Source organism: Parambassis ranga, chromosome 15, assembly GCF_900634625.1.
Source record: "Parambassis ranga chromosome 15, fParRan2.1, whole genome shotgun sequence".
Taxonomy (NCBI): Eukaryota; Metazoa; Chordata; class Actinopteri; family Ambassidae; genus Parambassis; species Parambassis ranga.
Genome location: NC_041035.1, coordinates 12535477 through 12560621, shown reverse-complemented (window position 1 = coordinate 12560621; position 25145 = coordinate 12535477). Strand labels below are relative to the sequence as shown.

Genomic DNA, 25145 nt, shown 5'->3' with positions numbered 1-25145 from the left:
CGCGCTGAGACCGGGAGAGGCGCTGCTCTGTGGGTCTCCAGTTCTGTGTAAATTTCCAGTCAGTATTTAAAAGGTTGCATGTTACTTTTATTTACTACTTCACGTGCTGTTTAATGGTGTAAGACTTATGATCTCATTATCAAATATATTTTTTCACATTTCATTGTTACTTCTCAAAAGTAGTAGTTTTTATTTAATTAACTTTGAAAATCAGCGTTTGGTTTCCATTTGTTTGTCTTGGCTGTTTCTGCTCTAAACAGGTTGGAGTTTTATTATCTCATTTTCTGAGTGACGATGGTTTTATTTTGTCTGTGCTCTCTCTAATATGCCTAGAAGACAAACTGTAGGCCTACCTCTTATTACAATGATTAAAAAGGGGAGAAATCCTTTTTGTTTTCCTAATGCTACAATTTGATTGAAATGATTAGCTTTTCAGAAGCTTAGTTATCAGAAAACCCTAATGTGTGAAAGGATAAAAGAGAAGAAATGTGTGCTTGTATATGAAATATGTGTGTGTTTTCCCACAAATTCATTGAAAATGGATGATTTCGTTTTAAATACCCTCCTCATAATGTGTCCATCATAATAATCTTTAACATTTCTTCCTTTCTGCTCCATCGCTTCTCCTCTCTGGACTCTTATTGGATGACAGCGCAGGGCTCCGCTGTCAGGTGATGCGGCGGCAGCCACTACACTCCCTGTGTTCCCGTGTGTGTGGAAAAATCGCTGCTCTCCCAAACCCGGATGCTGTGCCATAACTATTGGTAAATGTGCCCAGTGCGCAGCGCTGTCTGCAGAGCATAGGGGGCGGAAATATACCCTTGAAGAGGATTCACAGTTCCTCCGGTGTCCGCACGTTTTTTGACCGCCGGGCTCCGCATCAGAGCCGGGTGGCCGTGGAGGCAGGTGGATCATAATTCATACACTCTAGACAGGGGGAGGGTGTAGCCGCCACACTGGGATCGTGACCACTCGCACGCCACTGAAGCCGTAGTGAAAAGGGTGAGAGAGAGAGAGGGAGGAAGGTGGGAGAACAGCATCACTACACGCAGAGAGAGGGCGAGAGATGGCGGAGTGCGGCCGGAAGGCGCTGTCTCTCCTGGAAGCGGCCCGCTCCCGGTACGAGAGCCTGCAGATATCCGACGACGTGTTCGGCGAGTCCGGGGATGACAGCAGCGACAATCCTTTCTACAGCACCACCGGTGACTCTGACTCCGACAACTACATAGCAGAAATAGGCGAGGATGAGCAGCACCATCATCAGCACCACCACCACCATCACCACCACCAAAAACGGGCCGATAAGGAAAGTGGGCTCAGCGGGGGAGCAGGAGGCGGCAGCAGCGGAGGCAGCGCAGCCGGTCCCCCGGGTTCCCTGTCCCACAGTCAGGCGGCGGAGGAGGGCTGGACGGAGACCCTGCAGGATGTCACGGTGCCGCCGTACAAAGAGACATATGGTGAGACACGACAAGATGAATAAGGTCATTTGTGCAGTGGGGAAGAATTGCCCGTGGCTGTGGAGTGAGTGGATGGACACAGACACAAACAGTGCAGTTTTCAGGTCAGACAGGCCCCCCCAACAGCACACAAAAGGCTGTCTGCTTTGGTTTCAGTAGTGCGTGTGTGTGTGTGTAGTAGGGAAGCATGACACTGCATTGTTATTTGCTGTTAAGTTGAGAGTAAAGGTTTAGTCTTTGATACCTCGCCCCTTGGTGCTGTGATACACATGCTGCCCTGTGTGTGTGTGTGTGTATGAGAGAGAGACATGCGGTGAAATTTATTGAAACAGGTCGAAGTCTTACTTTACATATGTGGATGCATGTCATGAACAAATCTGTCCCTCTCTGCCAGGTTGATTCCCAACTGTCTGTTTGAATGTGCGTGACATCTGTGTGTCTGCATTGTGACACTGCTGTATTCCATGCTTCTCCTGCACCATGCTGTCAATAAGCCTGTGTCTTCACACTGCTTTTTCAGCTAGTGTAGTTTGGGTGTATACAGTGGGGAAAGAGGATAGGTTGGGGATGCCAGCCTGTACCCACCGTGACATGTTGCACCATTCCAGACTTGGATAAAGCATATGGTTGTAGCAGGTTGTATGTGTTTTTTCACTGCAGGAACCATGTGAGTTCCTCTTAGGATGAATTCTACAGGGCCTCTTGTAGACTGTGTGTATTTTATTGAAACTTGCAGATATAGGGCCATTCCCTTTTATTTACAGGAACATCCTTGCTAATCCACACACTCAGTGTTTGTGAAACACACACTAATGTTCAAGCTCCTTTTTGTGCCTACAGTCAAAAAGCACCTAGTCATGTGACCTAGCGCCTCTCCTGCAGTGGAAAATCCTATTGCTGGAAAGTTAAAACAAAATCACCCCTATCATCGATCGTAAAAGTAACTGTAATATATATGGCATTGGCAAAAATCCAGGTATGTGAGGGTCCAATAATAAGATCAAAGGTTTTATATATTATATTTTTATATTGAAAATGATAACACTGGCCTACCTCAGAATACAGTTGCTATGTAGGACAAAAATAATAGCTTTATTTATTTTTAGATTTTCTGTTTTTCCCTCCACAGACCCATTTATTCAGCTAACTTGAGTACTTTAGTAGTCCTTTAGTAATCCGCCCCTGACATGGAGTAGTGCCTGTTTTAATCACTCAAACTAATCTCAAACAAACTGTGTTGAAGTGCATGAATGAATGGTGAGACAAATGTTACAGGATGTTCTCTAGCCCCATACCCTGCACCACCCTGCTCTGTGTGTAGCTCTGTTGACTTAAGCAATGGTGGCAGCAGGTGTGTCTCTGCTTTGTTGGACTGCAGTTATTGTCTGTTTGCACAGCCATTGACAGTCCACCCTCCTTTTTCAGGCTACAATGATTTTAGGAGCTGCCTGGATGTACTGTAGTACTGCCAGAGGGCATAATCACACTTCAGTCCTGGAGTAATCAGAGGCCACGCTCACATTAATGTCTGAGTACATTCTTAGCTTCAGCATATCTACAGATTTTAATGGCTTAGGAAGCTGCTGTTACGCTAAATGAGGTTTCCACTGAGTTGGCTCATACGCTGGACTGTGATTCTTCTATCCACCTGTCTGGCATCTGTCGATGTGCTGACACAGTGCTGGAAGTGACAGGTATGCTCTGTGGACACTGTGCACCTTGTACATAAATCATCAGGCACTGTCAGTTATCATCCAGTCAACCTCATGCAGAGTCCAGCTGGTTCTGCATTTGTTTACAGTAGGAGATCCACCCTTGTTTTTGAAAACTTTGGAGACCATGCTGTGTTTTTGGCTTGGGTTTAAAAATTAGGTTTGCACAAGGTCAGGTTTAGAGGTGCTGCTTTTTATCTACATCTCTTGCAGGGCAAGGCGAGTGGCACAGGACCAGCCTGAGGATTATGAAGTATACATCCACATCCTAGATTATATAACCATCTTATCATGAAGGGAATTAAAGAGATATTAATTCATTCACATCACTGAGCATGGCTGATAGATTAGTGCTGCTCCATATGTCAGTTTATCTGTCTCTTATCTGTGTCTGCACGTCCTCTTACACTGCAGACATCTGAGGAAACACACACCAGCTGAAATGTAATTTTCTACATCAAAATACAGTATATATGTTAACATATTTTTCCAATCAGTAATTTTTATGAATCAGAATATTTCAGGATTTTGAGCCATTTAATGAAAACTTCTCTGTCTCTGTGAGACACATTGGATACAACATTGCTGGATTCAACAGTCTGCCAAAGTGAAAGTGTTATGATACAGGTCACTAAATTTGGTCCACCACAGGACACTTTTGGAGCTCAGTGTGGTGGCTTTGGCCACCACTATATTGGCAACACGGCTAGTTTAGCAAACCACAAAATGGGGGAAGTTTTATCAGTGGAGTCCAGACACGCAGGTGACAAAGGTAGACATCTGGCTACCTGTTAGCTGTCATCCAAAGCAGCCACTCTCAGGGTGTAAACAGAGCTCACCTGATGCAGCCATTTGAGGAACTGCAGTTTTAGGGTGCGTCTTTTAGTGTCCAAGGTCCTTGCTTTGGTCTAACATAGCGATGTTTCATTCTGAAAAGATCACAACCAAGAAAGAACAAGAGAAAATTCTGAATTCTTCAGGCTTGTGAGGAACGGTGTGGGCTTTTGGCTGAGATCAACAAAGACTTTGAAAACAGAGGGGCTGTGTGCAGGAGCAGAGAGAATGGTGAGGAGAGAGAGATACAGGAGGCTTAGAGAAATTTCTTGTCGTGAGGATGCCTGAAAAATATGTTGGAATGACCAAATACAGTCACTTAACAGGGTGATGAAGCCAGCAATATCGCTCTCTCTGAACAATAGCAACTCTAACAGAACTGTGCATGTTAATAGAACACAGACAACTTTCTCTGTGATTGATCCTACTTTTTTGTCTCAGGTGAGGATTGTTATAAATGCCTCTCTTTAGTTTCCACTAAAAACTGAACTCGGAACGTGTTTAGTCTGCATGGAGGCTTTATCCACTCCAAATACACGGTAATCTCTCTACGCTCTTTTAATCCACAAGCATAAAAGCTCTACCAGGCAGATGTTTGTCCCTCGACAATAGAAATACTACAACAGCTGATAATCATGAGGGATTATACGTCTGTGTGTGTGTGTGCAGCCTACATGGGAAATGAATATTTCCAATGTTCCTATACAGACTAACATCAGCTAATATCAGAAGAATGAGTATTACATAAAACGTTTAAACCTGTGACATCAGAATGACGCAGGCTTGGCAGTATGTGATATATTTTCTCTGCAGCAGATGAAACGGTTCCATTATCCATAGAAATGACGAGCTTGTCCCTGAGTTGTGTTTCTGGCTTCCCTCTGAGATGAGCTGAGGTAAATTATTTTGCCTCAGTGGACCTTCAGTCTGAATGTCTGATGATTTTTTTTATCACAGAGCAGCCTGGAAGTCACGCTGCATTTTACATTTGCCTTTCAAGTCTAATGGGATGCAAATGAGAATATTTTTGAGTGCTGCCTCGGCTACCTCCGCTGTCTAGTTCCCAATCATCATCATCGTGTGGGTAGTGCTTGTACACAAGTCTTTTTTTCCACTTCTTGTCTTGTATGTATTATCTTCAATTCATTAAAAGACTGATGAAGCAAAAGCCCTCTGTTATTTTGGATGCAGCCACTCAGGACTAGAGAAAGGATGGAGAGAGAGAGAGAGAGAGAGAGAGTCCAAACCTTGTTTTGCGTTGTTCAGGGATAATGAGATCGTGCTGTTCAATTGAGCCGGCAGTCACTCTGTTCAGCGTCCAAATTCCCTCTCACAGATCCAACAACGTCAGAGACTATCTCTAATTTACCAGAGCAAACACAAGCCTGTCGCTGCATTTCGTATCGACTGGGTGGATTCAAGTGCAACAGCTAAAAGCTAACAGACAGGAAGTCCTTAAATAGGAGCTAAATGTCACTTTCCCCTCAAATAGTCAAGGGGGAAATCTGTTAAAGGCAGAAAAGTTTGGTCCGACCCTGCTGGTTGTTTCCATAACTTTTCTAGTTAGATGGTTGCCAATTAGAATTCTTAATCATTAGTCTTATGTGTTTTAGTGCAATGGCTAATACATCACTTTGACATAAATTAAGTAAATTACTTGAGGCTCTCTTAATAAATACCAGATTAGTTTTATTCAAGCTGATGTAAAAGTATGGAGAGTCCGGCAGGGAAACAAAAAAAGGGAGGATTCCCAACAGCAGAAGGTCCTAAAACATAAATTGGCATGTTATTTAGATGCTGTTTTTTGCAGTTTAAAGGGTGTTGAATGGATGCCTCTCATTCATGACCCTGTCCTGATCGGAGTACATGAGAACACGATATTGACTCATTGCCTGCATCAACAGTCGCTGCCTGTGAGCGTAGAAACGCCACACTGTGGCAAGCATGGCCGTGTGATGGCTGTCATGTCGTGTCAACTATCTAAGAGCTGCCCTGGGATGCTGACATTCATACTAAACGCTGCCGCGGCTCATTCATGAAAAAGTCAAGTGATTATTCTTTGTACATGTGGTGTATTTTTCAGATGTATCAGCATCCTACACAGCCGTGACAGTGACAGTTCAACAGAATAAAAAATTATGTCCAAAGGAAAAACATTTTACTCAGCAAGTGTGTGTACGTGTGTGTGTTTGTGAAGCCACATGGGACTCTTTTTGTGTCAGTCTGGTTTTCTTTGTCATAATTTGTATTTTTCTCTGATCCAGGCCCAGCTCAGAAGATGTCAGTCACTGCCACAGCCCTGGACTTCTTCCAGCTCTTTGTTCCAGACAACTGCATCCAAAACATGGTCACTCAGACCAACATGTATGCCAAGAAGTTTCAGGAGCGCTTTGGTTCAGATGAAGGCTGGCATCCTGTCACATCCCAAGAGATGAAGGCATTCCTGGGGTTTGTTATCTCCACCAGTGTGCACCACTGTGAGTCTGTGCTCAGCATCTGGAGCTCAGGATTCTTCAGTAACCGGAGCATTGCCCTGAAGATGAGCCAGGCACGATTTGAGAAGATCCTCAAATACTTCCATATTGTGGCCTTTCGGCCATCGCAGGGGAGCAACCAGGGCCTGTACAAGATCCAGCCATTCCTGGACTCGCTGCAGCAGTCGTTCGGCTGCACCTTCAGACCTTCACAGACACAGGTGGGTGCAGTACTGCAGGCCTACAACTCTCAATAATCATGTTTTAATCATAATTTAAGCAATAGCAAAGACTTCCTTCTGTTTTTTTTTCTTTGAGTGTTCATCTTACATGTATCCAGAGCTGAAATCTCAGCAAAGTCTTTAAAGCTTCTATGTGTATGTTTTTGTTTTGAAAGTTCTGCTGCTGCTAACCATTTAGCCTCATATTTCTCTACCTCCAAGCTGGAGAGCCAGGATGCTTGTTGCAGTGGTATCAGTTATATCTGTAATGTGTCTCTCACAACCTGAGGATGGACTACAGTTCCACCACTTTAGTCTGTCTTTGACAGTAGAAACAGAAAAATATGTAAATGAGAATATCTTTATGTAATGAAGTATATATGAGCACTGGGAGTTTGAATAAAGCAAACTGAAGGGCCGACACAGAGCCAAACCACAGTCCTCCTTCTCAGCTTCTTGGAGACATTTTTTGGTAGTTATGCAGTAGATGGAGCTGAGACAGAAGTTATACATAAAATATGAGACACAAAAGACCCAAAATGTGTTGAATCACTGTTTTCTCAGCTATATTGTTGCTATACAGTTTAACCTAAGGGGATATATATATATTTAAAAATATCAACTTTAATACAATTGTCCAATTATCCTGTTTGAAGTAGGACAAACCACCTAAGTAGCTTGAAAACAGTCTACACAGCGAGTCTCTGGTAGAGCACTCATTTCTAACAGGCTTTCCCACAGTTAACTTCAGCTTGTTTTCTGTTGGACTTGTATGCATTACATCCACATTTATGCAACTGGGGCAGTGGAGCGCCAGCATTGCTTCTCTATTTTGGGTGAATCGTGTCTTTTTTTTTTCAAACTCCTACTTTACTTTCTTCTCTGGATGAGCAGCAGCACTGCAGATTGGAGAAGACCCACGAATCATTGACCTGTTTCAGCTCAAACCAGCTCTTTCATAACAATGTGAGCTTTAGTCCAGCTCAGTTTCTGAGGTATCTGATGGCAAAACAGAAAGTGATCTCTGTTTGAGGAATGAGAGGAGGCTGCAATTACACATCCTTGATTACTGGTGTGATGGAAATCAAGGATGGTTGCCTTTGAGGTTAAACAAATTACGCTTTCATATTCAGAATCTGGTTAGAAGGAGTGCACCGGGGGTGGCTGATCATATTCCAGTGGCATGTGTTATCACCCCTGCAGCCGCTGTCAGGCTTTTAAAAATGAATGAAGCCCTGGAAAGTGTTTGATTCATCTGCTTCAATGGGAGAGATGATTACCAGCAATCAACTCTTCATATCAAACCCAAGTCTTGGGTTCATTTCATTAGAAAGATCTAGGGCAGACTGACTCAGACAGAATTTTGTGTGTGTGTGTGCATTGTTAGCGTTGATGGGGTGATTTGTGTGTATGTAGGCCAGTTTGCTTTATCTTTTTCTTTTTCTGTGCCAGTGAGAGTGGTACAGAGTGAATCTGTTGCTCCACAGACAATGGAAATGTAATCTGCTCATTAAAAGACTGAATTTAAAGAGTTTCATGTACTGGGCTGGAACTAGTGATGATGTTATTGGACAGAATTAACTGGACAAAACCTTATTATACCTCATGCATTTTATAAATTGACTGCTCTGTATTCTCAGGTTTGTTTGTTAGCCAGACCTCTTAACAAAGCTAGCTACTTTGCAAGCCAATGAGCAATTTAGCCAAGTTGTATGCTTGTAATTTATTTATTTGTATTTTTATAAGTTTTTTTTGTTCAGCATCACAGTGACACTTCAGAATATCTGCAGCAGCTCGAGTCATTAAGATGGACTGATGCCACTGCTCTGTATTGATTAGCACGTGTAAAATCTTTAAGGCCATTTGTCGCAGCCCTCACAGAACATCCACTGCAACACAGTGACTGGATAAATTGATTTTATTCCTGTCTGTGTCCAATACAAGATTAACAAACTCATGCAAATGATTTTCTTCAAGCCTTCATGTACAAATGTGGCCTTATTTTCACTGGTGTGCAGGAGCTGTCGCTGTGCAGCAGCTGGCAGGATGTGATATCTCTTAAAAGGCCATTGTGGTTTGAGTGATGTCATCCATTCAAAGGAGAGATAGCCTTGTCAATTTTTTTACTTGTCTAGTCCATAACTCCATATTTGACAGTAAAATGACCGGTCGATTGTGGTGTAAGAGCAGGACTGAGCTGCTGGTTAACACTCACTTCAGTAAAATCATCAGGAGGACACCAAAGGAAGAGAGAGGCCAGAGAAATTTGAAATGCAAATATTTGTTGTGTGTTATAACTCTGCTTGTTGTGAGTGTTTGGATTTGGGAATGTGTGCCAGTTTTTAAATGTGGTCTTTAATCCGCCTGGGAAAATCCTCAGATTCTGACCTGACCTCTTCTTACCAATTTAGAGTCAGTGAGCAGGGAAATAAACATGCAAGAGAGCGGCGGGGCGCACGGCTGTTTGTGACTAAACATGTCTTCTGTTTATGCTCATCAGCAAGGGAAATGAATGAGAGCAGATGCAAAGTTGGAAAATATAAGTAATAAATATTGAAATTGTTTAGAATCAGTTGGATGCTTTGACATGATGACTATGACAAGGAATTGGAAAGTAGGACAGACAGATAGAAACTGTGAGACTGACAAGGGAGTACACTTCTCAGACAGAGCTCCACAGTGCTGGGAACAGTGTGTATTTTTTTCTCCCACAGTGTGGAGTACACACAGTACAACAGACTTCTGAGGATTTTCGATTCTTTCTCACCCTTAACTGTAAAGTTACATCACACACAATCACAAACAGAGAGCCTTGTGTAGGTCATCACCTTTTGTTTTTGTGGCATGGTTATGTAAAAGGACACACTCATGTGTGTGAAAACACCGCCTGTCCTTTTTTTTCAGGTTCTACATGAGCCATTAATAGACGAGGACCCCATCTTCATCACCACCTGTACGGAAAGAGAGATGAGGAAGAGGAAGAAGAGGAAGTTCAGCCTTTGGGTTCGACAGTGCACCTCCACTGGATTCATCTGTCAGGTAGACTCACTCAGTGCTCAGGAGGAGTGTGTGTGTGTGTGTGTGTGTGTGTATTAAATTTGACTGGACCAATCTTTTCGACATCAGAAATATAAAAACATTTTCCCTTGATGTTGTTTTAGAGTTCAGGATGTGTTGTCACATCTCAGACATGCAGAGCTGCTCTGCTGACTAACAACCTTGCCCTTACTGGAACCTTCCACTCCTACGCCCGCTGGTTATGTAACACCACCGCAGGACGACTGACAGAGCCTGTCTCACTCTGACCATCACAGAGGTCATTACACAAGACAAAAAGGAAACTTTACTACTACTACTTTAAAACTAATTGATATCATTTTGCAATTGTTTATTAGAAAACAACTATATATAATATAGCTAAAATGACCTGAAGGACCTGAGGCATGCACAGCAAGTCAATAATAGCAGAGTACTAGTCATAAGAGTTCATACACTGCAGGGGAACCTGTTACCTTCTTTAGCCAGAAGCTTACTTTTTGTTTGTTTAAAATAAATCAAATAAACAGTCATTTTTTTTCTTATAATCCCTCAACCGAGTGATGTGTCATTTAGATTCATATTATGCAGCCATTTGGCAGTCACTCAGTCCTTACCAGGCGGCTGTACGCTGACGTGTGTCTCCACTGAGATCATCTCTGTCTAAATGAATTGTGTCGAGGGAGAAAGGGGGAAAAAAGTCTAAGAAATAAAATGAGTTAATGGAGTGAATCAATGAGATTCCATTAGCCAGTACAAACACACACACACACACATGGACTGACCACTTAGTCTAATAGGGTCTAACGTAGACACTGGCTAATCAGGCTAATGCTGTTTAGCTTGTGAAAGTGCAAAAGGGTCACAGGACTGTTTGTGGGTGTCAGTGTCTGTTTGTTCACTGTTAATGCTTCCTATGAAAGCAAACCACTGCAAAACAAAAATACTCCAGCTAAGGTTAAACTCTGGGGTATTTAACCCACCACATCAACCATAAATGTGCCCATTCAGAGATTGTATATCATGTAAAAGTAACACAAGAAAATTGCTCTCAGTCTATTTATTAAGAACGGGAAAATGAACCGGCGTACTTTCAAAGTCAAAGTCAGTTGCTTGATTTGTACATGCTGTTTGTTCCTTCTTACGTTGTTGTTGAAACAAATCTCCACTGCAGATCTCAGTCCATCTGAAGGAGGGAACAGACGGTCTGGCCACCTTGAAGAACAAACCGCAGCTCCACAGCCTGGTGGCAAAGCAGCTCTGCCAGAATATCTCAGGCAAGGACACCATCATCTTCACGGGGCCGTCCATCACCAGCCTCAGCCTCTTCTCAGAATTCAGCAAACAAGGTACGCAAAATGCAGCGCTTAATAATAAATACCAACCGCACAACACAGTGCAGCATGTCAAGTAAAGAACAAGAAGAGATACAATCAGTATTTTGTCATTCTAATTAGGTGACGCTACCACGGGAAGACTCTGAGCCTGTGAAGCCGTTGTCTGACATTTTTCTTTCAAGTTTTATCTTGCTGGATTAATTAGCAGAGTTAATTATTCTGCAGCACTTACTGCACACACACACACAGATAGAAATCATTCTCCAAATTGAGAACATTGTTTCGTCTCTGCTCAGGAGAAATGTTGCAGCTCTTCTCTGTCCCTCTTCAGATATCCACTGCTGTGGTTTGCTGAGCACCAGAAAGAGCGACTGTACAGGCTTACCACAAAACATGCTGGTCTGCGGCGCCACGCCGGCACAGCGTGGCCAATCACGTGTTATGATGAAAGGCAGCATGTCACTGATCAGCTGGTACAACAAGGGACACTTCAGGTTCCTCACCAATGCTTACTCACCAACAAAACAAGGTAAATGGAAAGATTTGTGCTCACCAAAGTACTTGTTTTGTCATTTCTGGATGTTGTTTGTTTCAAGGAGAATCAATGAGAGCACCTAATCCATGCTAATCCATGAAATAATCATGATATTTCCCTCCTCTTGCAGCATAATCCACTCATGATTAAACAGTTTTGGTGGGTTTTAAACCTAGTTTCAGCGCTGGAGTGTGTGTGTGCGTGGGCTCTCACTGAAGCAGATCAGTTAAACCACTTTGATCCAGTATTGATTTTTTCTTGTGTGTGTGCTTGTGTGTGTGTTAAAATGTATTCCCTCTGAGCATTAGGAGTCAAATAGTTTCCAATGCCATCAACTAAGTGTTGTAATATTATGTAATTACTTTAAATAGGACAGTATGATAAACACTGAGTCCCCTGCTAATGCTTTGTGTCATTGTTGTGGTGCCTATGTGCCCTTTATCTGCCCCCTGGTGACAGATAAAGTTTTTTTCATTTGAATTCAGCTGGAAGAAATCCTTATGCAAACATTCGTCTGCACCTCATTCATAATTATTTCTCTCATAGATTAGATGAAAGTGAATGCAGTTTCCAGAAAAGAGGAAAGGGAAGACAAAGCAAGGTGCCCACTAAAGAAACAAAAAGCACTTTCAAGGCTACATCACACAGATACTCACAGAGACAGTTCAGGATGTGTTTCGAGGACAATGGCCTTCCAGACGAGCAGTATTTTGCACTGTACCTCTGTAGCAAGATACTAAACAAAGCCACACTCCAGGGACCAAAGAACAAAAAGTTCTAACAAAGATGAAAGATCTGAATGTTCTGTGTCAGGTGATAGAAAAGATGAGGCACCTCAGTTGGATCTCATCATGTGTGTGACGTGTGTTTTTGACAGGGATGATTATTAAGAGGAAAAGCGGAGAGATCCCATGTCCCCTGGCTGTCGAAGCCTTTGCAGCACACCTCAGCTACATCTGCAAATATGACGACAAGTACAGCAAGTATGTGCATCGAATTTGATTTCATTAATAACATATCTGCATATATCAACCTGAGACTCAGCAGCCATTTTTTGCCCTCATACAGGTACTTTATCTTCCACAAACCCAACAAGACTTGGCAGCAGGTGTTCTGGCTGACTATCAGCATCGCCATCAACAACGCGTACATCCTCTACAAGATGTCCGACGCCTACACAGTCAAACGCTACAGCCGAGCGCAGTTTGGAGAGAGACTGGTCCGAGAGCTGCTGGATCTAGACGACTGTTCCCCCACACAGTGAGGAGGAAGACAGAAGGCGTACACACATAAAAAAAAACACACACACACACACACAATACTCACACATACATTCACACTCAGCTGTACAGACTCTGGAGTCTGTGTCTATGTGATCATACTGAAGCAGTGCCAACTTATGTCTCTGTGGTCATTTTAATATGGCTCTGTAAATATTCATTAACACACACAGCTGCACACTACACAATAGAGAATCATGAGCCATGGAACAGTTCACATAAATCAACTGCAACTATTAACCCACTCAGATTTACTAAGGATTTGTCAGCAGGAGCTTATTCACAGGGAGAGGTGAAGAAAAAGAACAATGAAATGAGAAGATTTCACTCCTACATGATGTCGACTACAAGTTTCAACACTTTGTTAATTATGAGCCTGAATCTCCTGTGCGATGTCTTTTATTTATCAGAATATTTACAGTCTGCAGAAACACCTGTGACCCTGTAACAAAAGCTTAGTAAACCAGGACTGTGGTACGTTCACACGCTGCATGCACTAAGAGTCTGGATTGTGGTGTTCTCTTGTTAAATGTGAAAATGATTTCTGCTCCAGGGGAGTTTTGAAAATGTGTGTGTGCGTGCGTGTGTATTTAGTAAGTGGAACTGCCATTTGTGTGCGCGATATTGAACATGAGGATGTAAAAATGTTTGGCTTTTGTGACCCAGATGTGCCGTGTTGCTGCATACTGTGCGTGTTAGAGGGTGAGATGAAGCTACACGCAGCAGAGCGCCACCATCTCTCTCATTAAAAAAGAGCCCAGAAAAAAAATAGGTCAAATATCTCTCTTGCAACTTGTGCCGATACAGGATCCAAGTAGTCATATTAAGAAGAAGTTTTGGGTCTTTAACAACCAAATAAATGCCACCAAATCTGCAAGTCATCAACCATCAGGGAAAAAAGTCTTATTCATCTGTCTCATTTGAGTTAACTGTACTTGAGCTTTGCAGGGCAGAACATGTTCTCCTTGATTAAATGGTCAGAAAGTCCATGTTGCTAGGCAACGAGTACAATCTTGGCCAACAGGCAGTGTGTTTGGATCATTTTACTTGGCAAGATTCAAGTCCAGGAAGTAAAAACTGAATCACATCCTGCTTATATAAAGCCAAATGGCACTGAAAACATTCAAATGACTGGTGATTTTAAAAAAAAAACCATGGCACCTACTTTACAACATTTTATGACAGTGTAGCTAAGGTAGTAATGCACACTGAGGATATGCTGGCTTCATCTTGTGAGTGCTCGCTTTCATCCAGCAGCATTTTCCCTGCCATCTATTAGATTTAGAGCAGCCTCCTCCTGAGGTGTGAGAGAAGCGGTGGACATTCGTCTGAAACACTCCACACTGCTGCTGCCTGTAGCTTTAAGAACAGCCCACTCTGTTCTGCAGTCAACATGTAAAATCAGTTTAGCTGAAAGGATTTGGTATGCTCTGTCAGCATGGAGAGATGTGTGTGATGCTATATTAACATGATGACTGACAGGACTCATGCACTTTTCCCCGCCATCACAGTCTTGCACTTTTAAAAAAGGAGCTGTAAAGTTAGCATATTTATTAGATAATCCTCTTAGTTTTGATTAGAAATAATAACAAAAGAAGTTAATATACACTCCTCTCATAGAATAAAATCTGTAAATATAAGTAAATTATATAAAAAAACACCAATCAGATGAGGTAGAAAATAAACCATAACCAAAACAGAAGAAGATTCCGCTGTAGATTTAGAGTATGTTTGTGAATATTTTGTTTACTGTCTGTCCATAATCACTCTGAGACTCAAGATTGTGATTTTTTAACTTTTTCACTAATCCAAAGCATTGTTGTCCTCATTAATGTGTGTGTGAGCCATGTCTCTATTTACCTTGTAATCATGTCACGTATGTCCGCTCGTGATTTTAATACAATGTTTGATATCAGCATATTACACACTTGTCATGATGTCCAGCTGACTGCACTGTATTCTGGCCCACTTACAGTCTCCCATCCATTGTTTTTATTATGTACATGCTTTTTATTTAGAATAAGCCCCTCACACGTGCTCATTGGTAGGATTGTGGCTTCAGGTAGAGGGAGTTGAGCTGCACAGTCATTGCTATATAAAGCCCTGTTTGTGATTTTGCAGAATATGTCTGTTTGCAGTGCTGTGTGAGTGAAAACGCCAAAATGAAGAAGGTCACTCAGCAGTCACTGTTGTCGTCACTCTTTCTGCATGTCCAAAGCTACAAAGATTCACTCCGTCTACCTCAGGCTACAAACTTATCAGTCAGCCCATGTAAAAAAAAACATTGTTTTCTTTATTTGAATTTTGACTGAGGCTCTCTTATGTCTTCTTGCTTTGCCACCAATAGATGGATTTGCACATTAATTCAGATTTTAATGTGACGTTTCTTTCTGTAATTTCAGCTGCTTTTTCACTACTAACATACTAACAAGTTATTTTATGACTTTAGAGCTATAGAGTTGAGCTTTTTTTCAGCCGTGTGGTTTTCTTATTTTCATATATAGCTGGCTAAAATTAGGCAACATGATCAACAGCGCAGCATCAGTGATATTTGATACAGCTTCTAAAATATCAATCACGAGTCTCTGAATATATATATATATATATATATAAACTAGAGCTTCCTTTCCATTCCACCATTTTGTTCTGACTCTACAGGCAGAAATGAATCAAAAGCCCACAATGCAACGCCTGCCAGGGGAATGAATCCAGTCATTACAACAGAAAAAGAGGATGACAAGTGGAAAACACATATGGAGTGGAATATAGCGGAGTACAGTGCACCACATATATGTACAAATATAGCTGCATTTGTCCTACACACACCTTGAGGATGTGCTGCATCCTGCAGAGGTTTTATATCACTGAGCTCAGACCACAAATAAGAGGAGAAATTATGCACCGGAGACTCTGAAAGGCCACAGTTACTTGGCAACAAATGATATGTGAGAGTGTGAGAGGCAGTTTTTGAAGTTTTTTTTCTGGTCTTATTGAAACATTGTTATCAGCCCATTTGCAGAAAGAGAGCTGTGGGTCTCTATTTTTTTCATCATATTTCAGAAGCTGCGGATCCTCTGCTGTGATGCCTTTGTAATCTGAGTTCAAATGACGGTTGTAGATAAAAAAAAAACATGGTGTCTGATGTTTAAATTCTCAGGTTGATCTGTGATGTGAAATCTCTACTCAGCCCACTCTAATGATCAGCCATGGATCAGATGTTACAGTGCCTTTTTCTGCTCATTTAGTTCAGTCATTGCAGCAGTTCAGTGTTTTGAGTGACTAAAACACATTAGATTAAAACATGCACAGCATGGAATTAATAATAATAATGATCACAGTCCATATTTAGATTCTGAAAATGTTTTTGCACTTGTCCTACTGTACTACATTTACACTCAAATCAGTACATCCAGATTAACTACTAAAAAAGGTCATTTGATATTTAGATAATTGCATTACATGGGTAAATCACTGCATAGGCATCAAATTGCTGAAATCTTCCATTCATCTTCATAATTTCTGTCACGTGTGTAAATTGGGAACTGTACCGATGGAGACACAAATATTTGTCTTGTCCCAGAACTAAACTCGATGTTAAAAATATAATCCTATTATAATCTGATTCACTCTCCTTTAATGGTGCCCATGTGTGTGCAGAGTCTGTACAGATGTCTGACATCATGGGTGAGACCATTGTGTTTTCAGTGATTCAGTAATGTGAAAATGGCTGACCTCAGGGCTTCATAACATATACAGTAAATTAACTTATATAACCTTAACAGGTGCTAATAAACCACTGTACATGGAAGATTTGTTGATATTAGGAGTTCAACATTAGTGGTGATGTATTGGAAGAGCTGAATTACCCAAAACAGGAGAAGTGTTTTCATAATCATATTAATAATAATGATAATAATAATAATCCCATGCAGGGCACTATCAACTGGTGAAACTGTCATATGATTCTGTTTTTTACTGCTGCAGGATATGGAACTTGTTATCTAGCTTCACAGAAGGGCCGGAGGGATGTGAGTACGTGCATGTAGTGTTAGAGTGGAATAATCTGTGTAATATAACTGGTGTATGCTGGACCAAATAACTTTCTAAAATGTGAGATGTACAAGGTTGTTGTGTAAATGTGTCTTCATTAAAACTCAACACTCGTGGACGCCTCGTGGAAGGCTCGGAGAATATTACTGTTTTGTAATGAATGATCAGAAATGGCAAGGAAAGCTGGTTTGTGCGTCACAGTGCTGTTTGTGATTTGAGTGTGGGGCATGTCTCACAAGTACGGAGGAGGATTAGTGAAACAGAAATTAAATGAAAGAGAACCCTCTTTGCTTTCAGTTTATCGAAGTGACATGCTGCTCACACACTGATGCTTCATTAAATATAAAATTCAATAATGTCATATATAATAATCCATCAGTCAGAGGGATAAAACTAGTATTCAAAGTATTCAATGCTTTTGCTACATGCTAATTTTGACTTATAATGAAGTATTCGGTACTTGTACTTAAGTACTTCTTCTAAAACTACTCATTTTGTGTGCTTTACCTGTTCATTGACAGGGGCTGCTATAACATAGCTCTTACCTAAATGTCATTGGATTCATAGATCATCTGTATGAACCTTTAGAACACTGAGCTCCAATTACAATAAAGGTATGAAATGCAATTGTTTAGTTGTCATTAAAACATGCTCAGAAGAAGCAGAATAGTCTTGAACCATTTCAGATATTTGTGTTGCTATAGAAGCTGGAGGCTGTTTGTTCTGCAAAGACTGTTTGTGGTTTGCGGAGCCATTCTTCTCTGGGTGAGAAAAAAAAACAAGATCAGAGGCTTTCATGGTTCTCACCATGTTCAGATTTTACTTTCAACACTTAAGTAACCAAACCTGCACGTTAACTTACAAAGCCAACTCCCTATTTGTCCCGAGGTTATGATAGGACTGGTCTTCCCGCTTTTGTTTCTCACCAGGTTTGACCCATTATGAAGGACTCACTGTGCTGTGTAAGGCTCCCTCGTTGTGTGCATTTATCCTGCTCTTCCTGCTAAGGACTGATGTTGTTGTTTAGTGTGTGTGTGTGTGTGTGTGTGTGTGTATACACTCTGTAGAGTTTTCTTTTAGCTTGAAAAGCAGTCGAAGCATTAACTAATACCAACAACAACAATAATACAAAGTTTCATGTAAACTGTGGCAACTCCACCACTATTTTCACCATGCACTGTGTCTAATAAATGTTCTCGTTTTGGTAAACATGTCCTGTGTTGGAGTATTTGAATGTCAAGAACAAAAGAACACAAATACTAATATTTATTGCAGAAATTGTTTTACATGTTAATGACATTTAAATACTGTGGTAGAAAAAGATGGAGCAGTGGTAATGTGAGAAGTTATGTTTGCCCTCAAAATTAAAAAAACTGGTCCCAATTAACGACCAATAAACCCAAAATCACAAATGTCATACAAAAATATTCAAACAAACAAACCATACAGCCACAGTGAGTGGTAACATCATTTTTAGCAGTTAAATATAAGCTGCATATTAGGATGCAACCAGTAGAGGGAAGCAAATTACCATCTCCTCCACCACTTTAACCATCAGCCCATTGATCAGCCCTGAAGGTAAGTGGATTAAAACTGGCCTGAGCACCAAAGTGAGACTGTGTAACTGAATTATTTTTGCGCCTTATTGATGACATGCTCTGTAACAGACTGTCTGGCTGACCTCCTAAAAAGTGAAAGGCAACTTAACCTCCTACAAGAGGCAGATTGGCTGAAAAATAGTGGCATGTTTTCCCATCTGCATCTGAGTTCAAGAAGCTCTCAAGGAAAATATTATTTCTGCCTCTGACTGTGGTGTGTGTGTGTGTGTGAGGGATAAAGACAGGATGAACAAGTGATGGAGAACGAGGCAGGCCTGACTCTTACATGCCTAAAGCAAAGATTCATTATGATTTATACAGAACTGAGAAGCCTGTGGAGAAGTTACACAATAGAAAGATCAATAGAGCTGCGCACTGAGCTGCAGCTCGTCTCCGGGTCTCAAACAGAAAGGATCCCAGAGATGGACAAACACAGGGGAGGGAGAGGAAGATCAGTGGTGGTGCAGATAGTTGGAGAGGCACACATCAGGAAAAACAGCAGCAAAAACCAGATTGTTAATACTCCTTCACTTTTTAGCTAAACCTATGTCTATACTTAAAATATAATGAAAATATATCGATTCAAGTGTTATTGTTTATAATATACAGTAAATGTTCAATAATGTTCAATAATTTTTTTGCTAAGTTGAATAGTGTGCAAATGTATAGTGACACTCCTAAAAAAAGATGAGAGAGGACGGCAAACATAAGGAGATTGAATGAAACATGCCACTGTTGTGTCTACCAAGGTAATTCTGTGAATTGAACCTTTTAATATTTATTACCTCACTTATGGCCTTGTGTCATCTTGAAGATTCCATGTAATGAAGACTCTCATAGTACATAAATAAACTTGCCTATTATTAGATTGTAAGTATGAGTGCATTCACATGTACTGTAATGACTGTAACGTTTGTGTGAGGGTGGGGTTAATACTTTAAATATTGCAGTGTATCTTTGACATTGCATGATAATGTACTATATCATCATGATAAAATATTTGCTTAAACTATACTACTACAGATCTTAGTTTCATTATTATTATTATACCTACATACTTTCCGCTGCTGCAACTAAGATTTAATATATTGAGATATAACCATAATTCCGAAAATATTATTGATATTTACATACTCTTAAACTCTTAAAAACAATAAATTACACAGCGTAGTAGCATTTTTAGCATTGGCAGCATAGTAGCAAGGCTGCTGTGCAGGTCTGACTGACAGACAAACCATTGAATGCACACTAGACAATTTATGGTATGACAGCAGGCGCATCTATTCTTTATATTTTTACAAATTATGTTGTGTCTTTTTCCATGGTTTAAAAATTTATTTTACAGTTGGTGTTGCCCTGGTGTGTTCAGCTCCTCATCACTTGCACTGTAACTTGTATAAATATCAGTATACAGCACACTGCCTCTTACTTTACACACCGTAAACACACCTTTGCTTTTTTTTTTTTTTTATGGGCATTTAATAGACATTACTCATCTCAAATATGAAAGTTACAATCCTGAGAAAATGCTTTACTCAATTTTATAACCTCTGTCTCCACGATGTCTGGAGACTCCACCCGTCCTATGTGTGCAAGGTTATGACATTCTCAGCCCTCTTTTAATCAAACTCTCAAACCTACACCTACACAAGCACGTGTCATTGTGTTGTAATCATTGGTTGTATTTCACGCTAATCACTCTAATGGTTGTATTTATGGCTATTCTTTGATATCTTCTCTTTAGAGGTCAGTGGCAGATTGTGGGGGCACCTCCACCATCCTTTTTTTTTAATAGAAAATTACATAAAGACACCTTCATGCTCATATTTTATTGGGTTGGTTACATATGTATTTGTCTGAGAAAGGAGTTGATCGTTGATGTAGAATGATTAACCACAGTCGCCCATGTCTGTTTTTTTGCTGCTGGCCTGTTGCAACACTTGTTACACGTTCCTAGAAGAGAGGAACTGGAAAAAAAAATCTCACTCATTTTGACATGAAATATGGTTTTCATGAACAAGGGCCTGCCCTGTGTAGATAGGGCTGCCGCTGGACTTTTGACACTGGCAGGCATGATGCTAATTAGGCTGCTATAATAATGAATTCTTCTTCACATAAAGGTGTCAAAAAACTTTCTGGAAGGGCTGCATGTCATCGTTTTCCAGTCAGGTGGCATGAGTGAATGTGTGTGTGTGTGTGTGTGTGTGTGTGTGTGTGTGTGTGTGTGTGTGAAAGAGAGAGAGAGAGGGGATCTAACATGTATCTGTCATGTTTCCTGGTGGATGGTGGCTCACTCATGAATCACCATGTTTTCTCTAGACAGATAAATAGACAGATAGATAGATTTCCCATTGAAACAATGGCTTACAGCTGTAGTGTGTGTGTGTGTATGTGTGTAAGTGTGTGTGTGTCAAGTGGGCCTCTTTACTCCCACTCAGGTCACATCTAAACAACAGGACAGGGTCAAATTCGTGCACATTAAACTATTATAAAGTGAGTAGGACTCAAGGGTGGAATCATGACCAGCAGTTATGAATACCAGGTTTCATAGAAAATACTTTAAATGACACACAGCTGCCAAAGAAGAAAGGGGAGAGAGAAAACTGAGAGGAAGGAGGAGGGGGCATGTGTGATTCTTAACCTCCTTATATACGTGTGTGTGTCTAAGCCATGTGTCCAGTGACTGTGTGTAGGTGTTAGGGGATATTTTGTCTGCAGCAGGGGGATTCAGGCATGAGAGAGAGGCCTTCATCATATAATAGGATAATGTTTTATCTCATCGGAAGAAGAGGTGAGGGTTAATGAGAAGGAGTGAATTATTTTCATAAGACTGATCTGTTATCCACCCACAAAACTCTGCAACGTGTTTAACTCACAGACACACACACACATACACACATTAGGATTACTGTATCTGGTTAGACGGGTTAGAACAAGCCACAGAACTGCTTTTCATTATGTAACATCTATTCATACAGAGAATTATGGGCTTATCCTTTAGCTACAAGAAGCCACATGCCTCCTGCATGTGTGTCGTACAGTATGTGAGCGCACACGCTGCCAGTTAGAGAGTCATACCAATACAAGAGTCTTAGTGGACAAAGTGGCATAGCTGTGAAAACACCGGACACTCCTCCCACTGCAAACACTCCTCCAGGCCGGAGCTAAAAATAAGATAGTGGTCCTAGTAAACCGGTCTGGTTAGTGAAGGACGTTTAGGTTTATGACTGTTATTAACTTAAGGCCTCTTTCCTAAATACTTTTCCTTCAGTCACAGCCCAGAAAAATCCATTTAGATGTCTTTTTTTGTCTTTGAGTGGAACCAAAGTTGGATTATTCCTTTCTTTTTAAATGTTTCACCTCATTTTAAACAACAACACACACAGTTCACACAGTACTGATTAAAATTCATAATTTTACAACCATAACACTTAGGTTCAAGCTGGATTAGTATCACTCCTGTAACATCAGAAGAGTGTTTATATACACATCATATGCAACTTTTAATGGGATCTGTTTAATATCTCAGAGCTTAAAGAGCACTGTAGCTTTAAAAGTAGCAAGGTCTTTATTCTGTTCTCTCTAGCAGCACACTTGGCAAAAAAAACATGTACTTCTAATAACTGAAGGTATGTTTTTGGACTTCTTTCACATCACTGTGTGATGCTGTGAGTCAGAGGATGAACTGTAACTACCCAATGATATAACATGAGTAACTAACTGACCACTGCTTATGATTTTGAGAAGGAATGTCACCACAACCACCTAGCTTGTGATTACTGTGGCGGTCATACAGCATCATCAGTGCCTGTATTACAATTTTGTCACCACATTTATGGATAATAAAGATATTTCTAAATTAAAAATCAATAAGATTCTTTACTGTTGTCAAACTTAGGCTGTCAGTAAGTGGGAATCTCAGAAAAGACTTAAAGATGTAGGATCATTTTACTGACACATTTTGTTCTTTCGCCAAATAGCCAAATGTTATGTGGCTATTTACATTACATAATAGAACACGCCTGATGCCACTTGTTATAGGAAGCCTATAGGTTCAACACTTCATCTGTATCACAGTGCTTATCAGACAGTTTATCATACTACTGATAGATTATTTTCACTCCTACGTGCAGTGCAGTGCTATTGCACTCAGCCTGCGATGTGTTTGTAATGTGGGAGGACGCTTTAAGAAAAGGCTTCCAGAAACTGAGCTCATGTGTCAAAATCATACATGATTATTCAGTTTAATGTGATGTCAGATTATCTTTGGATTATTTCTTTGTATTTACAACAATGCATTGCTGCAAATCAAAGTGAAATTCCCCTTTGCAAGCAAGTAATTTCATTAAGTGGTCAGAGTGGAGTCATACTTTCTCATTCATCATGCATATAGATTTAGCAATAAACCCTCCTACATTTTTATTAGCATGTATCAAAATACCATTATAGTGTGTTTCCTGAAAAAAGTGATTTAAGCTCTTTAATCAAACTACCTCGGTTTCCAACTAAAACCTCTTTGTGAATACCAGAATTTATGTCCTGCCTGAGGATACAGCATGTTTCTTGTGAAATACATCAAATAATAGTCAGCTATAGTTTTAACAGAACTGCCTCACTGGGACTTTAAATTTCGGGAATTTAGTATGTTCTCTGAAGATAAGTGATTGGATGTTGCTGAATGATGAAGACCTAACAATGACAGTATTGTATTTTGTGCGTTTCTGTTATGAAAAGAACTTAAAATCCCCCGCTAGAGATTTCACAGGATTAGTTTCTCACAGTGAAATGATAACAACAGAAAGAAAAATAAGTGCTTTAAGTCGTCATCTGTTCTATACTCATGCTGACAAGTCACTGACCTATTACTGTGTTCCCCTCACATTATGAAAATTAGAGAGTGGGTGTTGTGGTCAGATCTGACTATTTACCACCTTTAACCCCCACCCCCAAAAAAATATGTACAGAAATGAAAATGTATGCAAATATATTGCTCAACTTTACAGCTTAAAAGTGACCAAATATTGAAAGAATGCCTTTCCTTTAGAGCTGTTTTTTTATCTTTACTCAGAAAGGCCTTTCCTGTCATGGCACTAATCTGCCTCACAGAGCCACAAGTTATTTACCTGCCAGAATATAATAAGACCTCTGAATCCACATGTGTCTGTGTGTGTGTGTCTGTGAGTTAAACACGTTGCAGAGTTTTGTGGGTGGATAACAGATCAGTCTTATGAAAATAATTCACCCCTTCTCATTAACCTCTGAATCCAAGAATCACTCTGTTAGTGACGTTTTGTCTGGCAAAAAAAATGTTAAAGAGCCAATTTTTCCTTGTTTACATAAAACTAATGTGAAAACTAGTGAAGCCAATAAAAAAAAAATTCTACATTGGTGACTTCCTAAAATCAAATTTAAAAGGTCAAAAAGGTATAAATAACAACATAAATAGGCATTGCTGCGCTAAACAGGGATGCTAGCTCACATGTAAAAAGATTCATTTTTAAACAGATGCTCAGATATGTAGATATGTTATTGGAAATAAAATGATAATATACATCATGTATATTATTGTAAACATGATGTTTGTTTGTTAGCTAAACCTGCTTCACAAGCCTGATATGCAGTCAACTCAGCTACCGGTAAGTAGGCAGCTTGCTAGGTAGCAGCTTTTTATTTTAAGTGTGACTAACGCTGATTTATGTAACTGACGGAGCCAGGCCGTTTAAGTTGTTGTGTTTTGCGTATGCGTGTTTCACCTCCTCTGCGTCAGCGGGGCGTGCTGGTTGGTTGGCTCGTCTGCTTCCGTGCCTAAATTGCTGGGCCAATCAGCGGGCAGCCCTGGACTTATTTGAAGTTTCACCGGGTGGCTGTGTTGTCCACCCATGTGCCTGTCCTTATGTACTGGCTGTGTTCTTGACTGAAAGTGAAACCCGGTTGTAATTTCCAGCCACAATGTTTTCGGTTGGCTCGTGATAATATGTAAATATTGTACAAATATCACGGTTTTGATACATTTCGTTTATAATGCCCATACCAATGCATTATTGTGCTGTGGCCCCTTTAAGACGGCCCGATGCTCGGGCTACTGGCGGCTCAGTTCAAGTTAGCTGCTGGGTGAACCTGTCTGTCCATGCTATCTGTGCTGCTGCTTCGCCTGATAATATTCTGTTTTCCCTGCTAGGTAAGCATCAGTAAAAGGCCAGTATGTGTTTTTATTTTACTAATGATGTTTTATGTTTATGTTGATGTGCCAACCTGTGAGTTGGCAGAGTATCTATCTGAGCATGCTAATGGTATCAATGTAGAGGAAGTGTCACAAACAAGTGAACAGGAAATGGACAGCATGATACCTGCAGTAGAATCATTATTGTGTGAGGATAGTGCTTTAAGACCCAGTCCTGATTCCAGTTCCCTCAGCTTTTCCTGAAATGCCTATGGGGGACTGCTGTCTTTTGCAATGGTAAAATTTTGCTCTAGCAAGGCTCTTAGGCATTCTTGAAGCTCAGTCTGATGATGACGTGTTAGACAAAGAATCTGAGGAGCCACAAGTCACTCTTTTTTGCGTGAAAAGTCCAAACTAATTTTGTTAGGGTGTGCTGCACTGAATTGGTTTC

The 25145-nt window shown here is 40.6% G+C and overlaps 1 protein-coding gene across 1 annotated transcript; it reads left to right on the top strand.

Moving 5' to 3' along the window:
* Window positions 1-739: 739 nt before the first annotated feature.
* Window positions 740-16325, top strand: pgbd5 (piggyBac transposable element derived 5). The gene is made up of 7 exons (XM_028423927.1): window positions 740-1457; window positions 6268-6698; window positions 9603-9737; window positions 10909-11083; window positions 11403-11600; window positions 12484-12589; window positions 12675-16325. Exons 1-7 carry the CDS (start codon window positions 1067-1069, stop codon window positions 12868-12870), a joined length of 1632 nt encoding a protein of 543 aa, XP_028279728.1. The 5' UTR covers window positions 740-1066; the 3' UTR covers window positions 12871-16325.
* Window positions 16326-25145: the final 8820 nt, after the last annotated feature.